Source organism: Mugil cephalus, chromosome 15, assembly GCF_022458985.1.
Source record: "Mugil cephalus isolate CIBA_MC_2020 chromosome 15, CIBA_Mcephalus_1.1, whole genome shotgun sequence".
Classification (NCBI taxonomy): Eukaryota; Metazoa; Chordata; class Actinopteri; order Mugiliformes; family Mugilidae; genus Mugil; species Mugil cephalus.
The window spans coordinates 1,999,074-2,010,180 of NC_061784.1; the positions used below are offsets into that span (position 1 = coordinate 1,999,074).

The 11,107-nt window shown below is 39.0% G+C and overlaps 1 protein-coding gene across 3 annotated transcripts; it reads right to left on the reverse strand.

The window, feature by feature from the left end:
* Nucleotides 1–2,207: 2,207 nt before the first annotated feature.
* il13ra2 (interleukin 13 receptor, alpha 2) lies at nt 2,208–10,792 on the reverse strand. Of its 3 annotated transcripts, none has more exons than XM_047606093.1 (10): nt 10,629–10,792; nt 10,343–10,446; nt 9,858–10,009; nt 8,752–8,908; nt 8,496–8,616; nt 7,844–8,028; nt 7,540–7,691; nt 7,123–7,264; nt 4,279–4,387; nt 2,208–4,058 (listed from the first exon to the last, which is right to left on the reverse strand). In XM_047606093.1, exons 2-10 carry the CDS (start codon nt 10,425–10,427, stop codon nt 3,971–3,973), a joined length of 1,191 nt encoding a protein of 396 aa, XP_047462049.1. In that variant the 5' UTR covers nt 10,428–10,446; nt 10,629–10,792; the 3' UTR covers nt 2,208–3,970. The 3 variants fall into 3 exon arrangements, with proteins under 3 accessions (XP_047462049.1, XP_047462048.1, XP_047462051.1); XM_047606092.1 differs by having other exon boundaries at nt 10,621–10,791; XM_047606095.1 differs by lacking the exons at nt 2,208–4,058; nt 4,279–4,387 and adding exons at nt 4,763–6,521; nt 6,815–6,891 and having other exon boundaries at nt 10,621–10,791.
* Nucleotides 10,793–11,107: the final 315 nt, after the last annotated feature.

Here is an 11,107-nt window from a genome sequence, read left to right on the forward strand (position 1 = left end):
TCATTGTACTGAATAAAAAAAATACAAAAGAATAATATATCTAGGTTTAAATTGCAGAAATACTTTTAAGAGGCACTGTATATAAAGCGCAGTTAAAAAATAAAAATAAAAATAAAAACTGAAGTACAAATCATGTAAAGAGGTTAGGTTTTATGACAAATGTGAGGGAGAAGACTTTTGAAGCTTTTGAAGTCAATGACATGTATAATAATAATAATAATAATAATAATAATAATAAAAAACTAAAAAATGCCATGAGGTGTGAGTAATAAATCAGATCTGTGATATTCTGCTCTGGACAAATGGCAAAACAACCAAAACAAGGGTTATCTGTCTTTGTTTTGTTTAGTGCATGGCTGCCCAATTTGGAGCCCGCAGGCTAAGTTTGGCGCCTTGCCCACTGTATAATTTTTTCCCACCATCAGCGCTCGGAATCTGCACTTGCTCGCTGTGGTTGCTCTCATTAAATATTATTTATTGGTGTACGTCCACTGCTGATACATTGATGGCTGCTGAGCTTCTTCCAGCTCAAATCCTGTGATGAGAAGACCAGCAGCCAGTGAGAGGATGCGAGTGGGCCGTTATCTATTTTACTGTGGACAGAGCTCTGCACCAACGTGCACACAAACAAACAGTGAATGCACACACCTAGAGCCAGAATGTCAGAATAATAAAACTGGGGCTAGCGGGGCTAACGTGGTGGGGTCGCTGTGGTTAGAGTGGAGATAACCACGCGGCTAAGAAACCTGAGGCCATGTTAAACATGCTACTGTTAGTTGACTGACAGACTCTTTCAGTGTGTGTGTATTTTGTTTAGCTGTAGTGGTGTTGTCGTTTATGTTTTAGTTTAGTTTTCTGTTTGCCGTGTGTGCTACCCTGGAACAGTAGGCTAACCGATTAGCCTGTTGTCTGCTAACTAGTACAGCGTTACTACATCTTTGTGTAACAATCCCCATCAACATATTGTAGTATTTAGTGCTCTAATGCTCGTGGTTTGAGCTTTTGTCAGGTAACCACGTGGACTGATGCAAGCATCTATGGATATGTATGTATCTATGACAGAAGTGTGTTTATCTGTTTCTCCTGCTCTTCTTTTCTCTCTATCTTCTCTGTTTCTAACCGGCTGGCCTTCGGCAGATGGGTCCCTCCATATGAGCTGGGTTTGCTCAAGGTTTCTTCCCGTTAAAAGGAGTTTTTCCTTGACACTGCTGTCTTCAGGCTTGCTCTGGATGTAGCAGAACATTGAATTGTTTCAATGCTGTCAGTGGTTTTAATATTGTGGCTGATGGGTATACGTTTCTCTGGGAGATTTCCAATTAACAGACTTTTGCACCTCACAGATATGTAACATTAAGTCATTTTCCTGAATAAACAAATACAAAAGTATAACATATTTATGTAAATAGTATTACACACACACACACACACACACACACACACACACACACACACATATATATAAAGAATGCCATGAGGTGTGGGTAATAAAGATCTGCGATACTCTGCTATGTGAGTGCATGAATGAATGGGAAAAAATGGCAAAACAGTCAAAACAAGTCTTTGTTTTGGTTGTTTTGCCATTTGTCCATATGCGGGAGCTGACTGGTTCATAAGAGAGAAGGAGGACATAGAATGGGCCAGGGTAGGCAGAGAGAGGGTCATTACACATCAGCAGGTGACTATGTGTTCTGTTTTGTGTCTTATTTCTTCCAATAGTTTTTGCTGTCTGAACTGGTGAGTGAAGCATAGGCTGTACCCCCCAAAATGTGTTTGAATAACACAAGGCACTGTCCTCCTTCTCTTCCTCTTTACTTTCTAATAAGGTATCAATTACAGTTGAAAATACTAATATATGCAGAAGAACAATATTTTAAACTAATAATATTATTTTTTTCAACTGAAAGGCAAAAGAGCCTCCTTACTATTTAAAATGACAAAACACTGTGCACACATCAGTAGTATGACAGCCTTAATGTAGCACAACTTGATCGTTATCTGAGGTATTGAGTTGACTTATCTGCACAAACATAGTGTATGATTCACTGAAACATTTCCATTTCAAGGAATTAACTCCTTTCAGAGTTCTTGAGAGAGCGCTTTCAGCTCGACAGGTCCAACTTGCTATTATCAGGTAATTACATTCAACTTGCTGAGATGGACACTAAATATTTCTCACAAAGCATATTTATGAAATTTGCAATAATGTGTCAATTTTTGTGATATGCTTTATTTAAAATAAAAGAAACAGCAAAATGTTGTCATACACATCGCAATAATGTTTGCTAATGAGTAGAATTACAATTTGCATTTGGCATTACATGGCAAGAATAAGTGCATAATGTATAAAATATGTATTGATATACAAGCTTTTTCCCCACAACCTTCACTTTTGCTTTAAAAAAGAGGTATCATTTTTTTCTTTTTAGTAATGTTTTCTTCAACTTTACTGTAATACAACTACTCAATGCAACAACTAGAATTATAGTACCTGATTTATACAAAATGCCAAATTTAAACACAAATTCCAGAATAAGTGCTTAATTACACATTCTAATCTGTGTTTGTTCCACATTTCTTTCCTGTACAGCAGCGTGTAAACTGAAGGAGAGGTTTTAAACAGTAAACTGCCTGTGGACACTTAAAAGTCCAATATCAGCCATGATATATTGACGTGAAACTGTACACCCCAAAAGGCTGTAAGAGCTCTCACTCTATAGCTTCATAAAAGCACATGTTAAAGCAGGTGACTACTAATAATCTCTGAATCATTACTGAGGAATAACTGAAAAAGGATGATAAATATATATTATGTTGAGTTGCTGTCAAGACCCCCAAGCGCATATAACAAAATGAAATAAAATAAAACAAAATAGTGATGGGATACATTCATGTATGAGCATACATTCATAAAAGTATTAGAAATGACCAGATAGAAATAAAGGCAATCCCAAAAAGCATGTTTGCTGTTGTCTACTACTTGCTTAAAACAGACTAAATATAGTAAAATGCGAAAAAGCGGAGGATGGGTGAAGTACATTTGATGTAACATTTCCTGCAACTAAAGCATTTTGGCACATGGTATAGTAAGTTATAGTAATATCTGATGAGTTATATCTCAAACTCACCACAAAACAACAAAAGGCAAAAACTGGCAAAGACTTGTGGCATTAAAACAAATAACACACTACTATTCATTCAGTTGTATTAGAAATTCTGTGGTTGAAGACTTCACTGGCTTGAAAAGACTTTAGCTAGTCTGAGCTAACTGGCAAGAGTTGAGGCACAAAGTAAACAATTAATGACAAACACAGATTTTTAACAAAAAAAAAATAAATTCTCCACATCATGAAATGTAACCTGTGTTAAGTGCTGCAACCGGCAAGAAATCTGGCAAACATTACAACCTCAAAAACGAGTTCCAAAATAATACACAATTGCAAATCGGTCAACTAAATAATCAACTTGCAAGTGTCACCACAAAAACTAAACAACCAACATTAGAGTTGAGTGATACGCCAATCAGGCATAACATTATGACCACCTCCCCAAAATTGTGTTGGTCCTATGGGTTGAGGGGAGGGGTCCCACGGATGCTAGATCAATTTGAGATCTAGTGAATTTGGAGGCCAGGTCAACTCCTTGTGCTGTTCTTCATGTTTTTTGAGTTGTTCCTAAAGTGTTTTTGTGTGTGTCTGTGGCTGCCTCCTGCTGGGGTTGACTGCTGTGTCATTGCTATGAGGAGAGGGGGTACCTGATCTAATTTAGATGGGTGCAACATTTCCAGTTAACAGACAAAGTTGTTAATATAAATTCAAGCATTTGCATAGAAACGTAAATACAGAAAGTGACTTGCATATCCTCTGTAACATGTTAGCAGGTTTCTTCTTTCTCCCATTCTCTGTCAGTCTCACTGACTGTAAGCAACTTTTGACAAATGCAATGACAGAACAAGATCAGAGGTGTTAACTTTTTAGGCCTCCATGGCTACAACAGCTGAATTTTTGAGAAACAGTTTGGTGAGCAGAGAGTCCAGCTTCTTCTCATGTCTTGGTTTCCTCCTACAATGACAGGAGAGTTTGGAGTGAGATCACCATATCGTTTAATTGTATATTTGTGTGTATGTGTGTGCGCTTTGGCAAATGCAAGGAAATGGGGACATGTTGTGTATATTTAAATACACAGTCTATGCTTTGGACAGTGATAGCCCCCTCAAGAAACAGGTCGTCTTTATGTACACAGATGCAGACCCTAACCTGAGTCCATTGTGCATATACTCACATTCTGAGAATGGCCCCCACACACAAAGTCAGAAACAGCATGGCAATAATGGCAACAGCAACAGAAATGAAGACAGGTGACACATCAGGAGCAGCTTCTTCTTCCTTTTCTAAAACAAACAGAGGGAATTGTGTTAATTTACAGCTGTAACTTCACCAAAATGATAGATAGATAGATAGATAGATAGATAGATAGATAGATAGATAGATAGATAGATAGATAGATAGATAGATAGATAGATAGATAGATAGATAGATAGATAGATAGATAGATAGATAGATAGATTAACATTGGAAAAGGAACTCAGGAGGTTATGAAAAACATTCTGTAACTTGGAGAGCACCTGGTTTGTACCAGTCTATAGCTTACAAGATGGTATTGTCAACATGAAATGGACTTTTCTGTGGTCAGTTAGAAAATTGATATTATTTCACGGTCTAAAAGCTTCTTCGGACTGTTTTTTGAAAGAATCTCATACACAGTCTGATGACAACACGTTTTATTCAATATAAATGTTATGATATTTCAAAGCAAAATTACAGTTGGTTTTCATTCATCTGCTTGAAGCTACAGATTTTTTTCTATGTGAAAAACAAAAAATGTTCTGATTGAAAATACTTAATGATAAGTCAGTGGACATGCAAGTGTTCTGGAAAGTAGCTACCCCCACACTGTGTACAAGTGCTGTGCATCAAAGTTGTCTTTAAGTATCCATAAAGTACAGTAGAGTGCAGACAGAATATAACAGCTGGCAGCTTTATTAAAGAAATCACTCATGCATTCTCAGTAAATACCATAGTCATGTCAACATGGAATACATTCGCCATGTCAGACTCAATTCTCGCCAGGTTTGGTCGTAATTGTTTTTCATTAGGTTTAAGTTGGTGTTAACAGACCAGGTTCTCGTAACACCAAGCCAGACACCCAGTCCCGCTTGTTTGACTATGAGCCTAATGCCAAGGAGCCTAAACCCATCCTGCTGCCAAACCATGTGTCACTAGCAGTTTTCTGGTAAATAGAATCAGAGGTGCAGTGTGCTAATGGTGAGAGCCCTACACCTAGTGAATGTCCTGAGAATCGCTTGTTTCTCCCAGTTGCCTTATGTCCACAAGTGATTCACTGGGACCATGCATGCATTCCATCGCCAAAGCTTCTAGTGACCAGCCATGGAATGAGAGTTGTGGGAATATCTGGAGGCATGCTCTGTCTGCACTTGAAATAAGACATACTCCAGGGCGCAGATGGAATTGGTGCAGCTTCTTGTTCCCATTCATCTATGGGCTTACATCTCCCTGGATTTCGTCAAGGAGCTCCTGGTCTCAGATGGTAACGCCACGGTTCTCACAGTGGCAGACAGATTCTCTAAAATGACTCATTTTATTTATCTTCCTATGTTGCTGTCGGCTAAGGAGATGCCAGAGATTCTTATGACTCATGTGTTTCACATTCATGGATTTCCTGAGGATGTTGTTTCAGACACCCAATTCATATCCAGGTTCTGGAAAGAGTCTGCGGACTCATCTGTGCCACAGTCAGACTCAGCTCTGGCTATCACCTCAACGCTAATGGCCAGACCAAGCGCCTTAACCCAGGGCTGCAGGGCTGTGTCTCAAAACCCGACTCCATAGTGTGAGAACCTGGTGTGGGTGGAGTATCAACCTCCTGTTATCTCGTTCCATCTGGAGCTGCCACCCTGAAGGCCCTGCTCCGCAGTGCCGACTGCATGAGAAGAGCTGCTGACTGGAGGTACAGACCAGCTTCAGCACACCAGTCGGGTCACAAGGTCTGGTCATACTGAGAAAGTAAAGCTGGTCATGTTTTGCATTCTTGTTTTTCTGTTTCCACTTTTGTTTTGACCGTTTCCTTTTGTGTTGTAGTTGGCGTGTCCTTCCTGTGTGTTCCTGCCATTGTCATTGTCTTCCTCGCCCTGATTGTTTTCACCTGTGCGTAACAAGTGTGTATTTGTTCGTATCTCCCTTAGTCCTGCCAGTACATCTTGTCCCGTGCCATCCCAATCTTGTCCTGATAAGTCATTGTTTCCCTTGAGCTTTTGTTATTTTCCTTGTTTTTTAATACCTATGTTACCTTTGATTATGTTTCTTAATCAAGAATGACTCTGTCCCATCCATGCATATGTATTTATTGTTGTCTTCATTACTTCAGCTTAACGCCGATACCCTGTGAGCCCTAAACAGAAGATGATCCCTTGGCCTTTCCTCCAGAGGACACAACCTCGCTACCATCTGTGGGTGTCAGAAGAACAGCACAATATGTTAAATAATTAGCACAAAGTGTGAATTTAGTTTACATGTTTCTTGTTCTGTAACTGCCATTTTAAACAAATTTTATTAGTATTTATTATTATTATTCAATCTGTATAATGGTCACATGGTGACAGTAAATTAAAGTAATAATTTACAGAGTAAAATATAACAATAATATACAATATGTACACTTACACATTTTATGATCTGCATTATACCTTAGAAATATGTGTAATAATACATATGAAATGAATAAAACGATTCAAACTTACTATTTGTGATGACATCAGGGTCTTCCAGCTGGACTCTCCAAAAAGTTACTTTAACTCATGAGGAGATGTTGGTTTAACTTTGAACAAAAAAATATGCTTTACAGCCTAAGATCCAGAATCCAGGTTCAGGTATTTGAGCATATAAAAAAAAATCTTTCATGAATTTAGACCCACTACTTTATAAATACACTAAGACGGGGTTTTCTGTCTGTGGCACAAAAAACACATAAAACCAGTAGTTATAAACTGGTTGAATAACTGGTTTTATGTAGTTTTTGTGTGTTTCTAGTGAAGTGGAACATCATTACCTGGAAGACATGTCTGGGGACTCCAATCACTCCAGAAGCTCTTCTCTGCACAGTATTTATGCAGTTTCGACCGAACCCTGAAGCAGTTTCTCGCGCTGTCATCACTGAACGACAGAGTCAGGTTTGTCTCTAAGGTGCTAATCTGAAATAAAGCACACAAATGTTTTGACTATAACAGCAACAGCTTAATTGCTTGATTCTCAAAACCGATTTCAATCAATGCTTTTGCTCTGTTTTTAGTGTTTTGTTTTCTCCTCTATGGAGATGGTTGTTCGAAACGTGGGAGGGCATCAAGACACGCCAAGATTAAAATGTCAGCAGCATTGACTCGTGCTGGGAATGATGGTGCTGACGTGTCATGCAACTAATGCAACTAATGCAGCTAATAACTACACTAAAATATCAGATTAATCTTACCCGTGATGGTTTGGCATCAGTTCCCATAAGGTGTTCCACCTCCCACTCTAGGCAGTGTCCAGGAATCCTCCCAGCAGGACACTCCCAGTTTAGTTGGAGCTGCTTGTCTGGACGTGTTTGCAGATGCAGCTTCTCTGTAGCAGCAGACTTCACTACACAAACATTTAAAGAAGGAACATCAAATAACAGATCATGACAGGATGCACAAAGAAAACAGAACAGGCGGACATCTGTGATCATTCACAATAGGAGGGAGGAAATTGTTTTATTGTCACTGAGCAGCCTGTGTGCACCATGTACTTACCATGGTCTTGTATTTGCAGGGACATGAATGCTGGTTTCAGGGGCCCTTCAGAGGAGGATCCATTTATACAGAAGTTGATAGTTGTGAATTGAGGGACAGGATTTCCAGTGAAGTTGCAGCCACTCCTGTGTTTGTGTGATTCAATGTATTTGGGGCACTCCACTGCCTGTTCTAGTTCTTGATGCCTACAGAAGAAACAAACCAGATAAGACACCCTTGCTACTGATTCATCCTAGATCAAAATTGTTCACTGTATGTTTAATCCACCCTTAATTCATATGTAAACACATGTGCTGTTCATTAATGGCATGTAGATCTTTTAACTGCATGCTGTATGTTTAAGTGTTCTCTGTGGACTGAGTGTGTTATCACGAATGAGTCACAATAACCACCTTTCCCACAGTGTGCCAGTGGAGCAGAAACAAGTCAAAGAATATGTAAAAGAACCACTGATGCAGTCTAGGGATATGCCCGCATTCCTTTATTTCACAGTCATTTTCCAGTGAACTCCATGACGTGTCCTTTAACAGTGTCACGCTAAAATGATTTCCCAGTGATTCCCCAATAACAACACAAACTGTGAGGAAAACAAACCGTGAGCAGAACCCAGGTTGTCTGGTTAAAAACTGTCCCGTTTGGTCATGTGACATACCAGAAAAACAGTTGTTGCTGAGAGTTTGCTGGCATCTTTGGACTTCTTTTCCACTTGCACTCCAGGTACTCCAGGTTTTGGTAAATGCAGATAAAATCCTGGACTTCGGTACCTCTAACACCTAAATTTAGATTCATAAATCCAGTAAATATATCAACAAATAAATACAATTTGTATACCAGCTAAGCATTGTGAATATTTCAGCTCCTTTAGTATGATTTATAATCATACAGCCTATAAACCCTTGAGGACTGACCTGTGCTGGGAGGTGTCTGAATGAGCTCAGTGTAGTTTGTACTCATCACCATCGCATTGTTGGTGCATGGTCCTTGCAGCATAGTGTACACTCTCACTCTAACATCTTTCATCAGATCAAACTGGGCACTGTAGGTGCTCCATGCAGTCCTGACGGCCTCCAAATCCAGAAACACAAACATGTCAGTACATCTTAGCGTTTCCATATAAAGATTTTAACTCCAACCACCACCATAGGTGCCAAGATACAGAAAACCATTTACTTTCCTAAAAGAAATTGAGATGTCTCGCTATGAGCACTGACTCTGTGTTTTTCTGTATTCTATGCTCCAAAGCTGAAAATTGCTGTCATTCAGTCCTGAAACAAATTCCAATACCTCAGCTGATAACACAAGAAAGTCATATCCTGAAACATACAAGTACAAAGACAAACCTTTCATAATGTCTTTATAGTAATTGGATTTTTTTTTTTCAAACATCAAAGTGAGTCAGGGCTGCTTTCATCATCTTCATTAGGCACTGGCTGTACTGGAAGACTGTCAACATTTTTACATAGTTCCGACGTGCGGTAATCATCATAGTTGAACCACAAGTGTATTTTGTTTTAATCTTGCCTAATTCATTTTGTGGGGACCGGAATAGGAGGGACCTAAGGATGTCACGATTAGTTCACTTGTTTGAGAACTTTCTTTAGGAGATTTTAGTAGATTTTCCATTCCAAATTCAATTCATTTAGTTTTTAGTTGCTCTATGAGTCCTGCTCATTAGTTTTTTTTTATAAATTATCTTTTTTCACTTATTGTTTGTCAGAATCAACAAATCACTATAATATCAATAAAATATTCCTAACACTGATATACAACTTCAGGGACTCTTTTGTCCACTTGAACAGACAAAATGACTTAATTTGTTTGTTGAGGATGTGTCTTGCATCAAGTATTACTGTAACATTTCACAGCCATCAACCAACCATTTTTACACATAATATCATGTTTAATGAGGGCATAACAGTGTTAGCTTGCATACCTTAACTGATAATGATATAAAAAAATACTCTGGCAAGAGGTTAGGCGTGTGTGGGAGTTGAATAAAACCCAAATAACTCACAGACCAACTGTTCTTGTAGGTGTCGAAGTACTCCAGGTGATAGGATACTGAGCACTCTGTCATGTTGATCAACCTGCCTGGGGGGCTCCAGGAAATCTTCAGACGTCCAAGATGACCTGGGTCGAATACCGCAAGGTCCTCAGGGGGGTCCACTTTAAATAAAAAAGGATATTTATATAATCAAATAATGGAAATTAATGCTGAGACGCATCTGTCATCAAGTCACTATCACCATGAGAGATAAAAAGAAAATCCAGTTTCACAGCTTCCCAGGTAAATGGCTTTAAAGCTGTTTGACTCGAAGCCAAATACAAATAAACTAATTATTACAGCACTATGGTGGAAGTCCGATGGTTATCGATATTTGTGCGAGGTATATTTTTTCGTTTCCGGACTCCTGGCGCAAAAAAGCCACGCAGACGCTGGAGAAAAATTGTATGGGAAATACATGAATGCATGCATGCTCTAACCTGTAAGCCACTAACCTGTAAGCCCGCTGCACCGCATAGCCCACATTATCAGGAGCAATAGCAGCGCAGCTGAAAGAGGCAGCCAGGAGTTACTCGCCATCAGTAGTTCCAACTCGAGACTGAAATAATCATAATCATAATAATAATAAATGAAAACATATATGGGAAAATGGCAAAACGGAAATAAAAACAAGCAAGCAAACAATATATACAACAGTATATATATTGTTACGTAATGCGGTATAAATTGTAAATAATGGGTTCGAAAATACTTAAAAATAACAAATACTCACAGACTTACGTGAATATAAGAGACGCGTTTTCTTTCCCCACCAGGTTTCGACAGCGTTTGCCACACAGTGGCACGGCGGTGGTAAATCTGCCCTACCCACTCCTGTGAAAATGTGGTCCCGGACCAGGAGAGGTAGCTATTGTTTTAGTCGGGATATGATATTACTATGGTCGTGGAAACTGTGGATGAGGAAGATAAAGGCAGTAAAGAGAGACTGGGAGGAGTCTGCTGATTGCTTAGAAAATGAATAGCCCATAGCCTACTTTCTTTTTTTTTCTGGCTCTTGTAAATTCCTGTTGACTGTTGTCCCACCTCTGCAGACGATTATAAATTCCACTGAACTACCTGGTCTCATTAAACATGTTTCTTTTTCATTTCCATTTAACATCTAAGAAATTAAGGGGGGCTTCCTGTTATTTTGTAGGTTTAGTCTCTGTCTTTTCATGTAATCCCAGACTGCGTTGTTGAGGATAGTTTTTTATGACTTT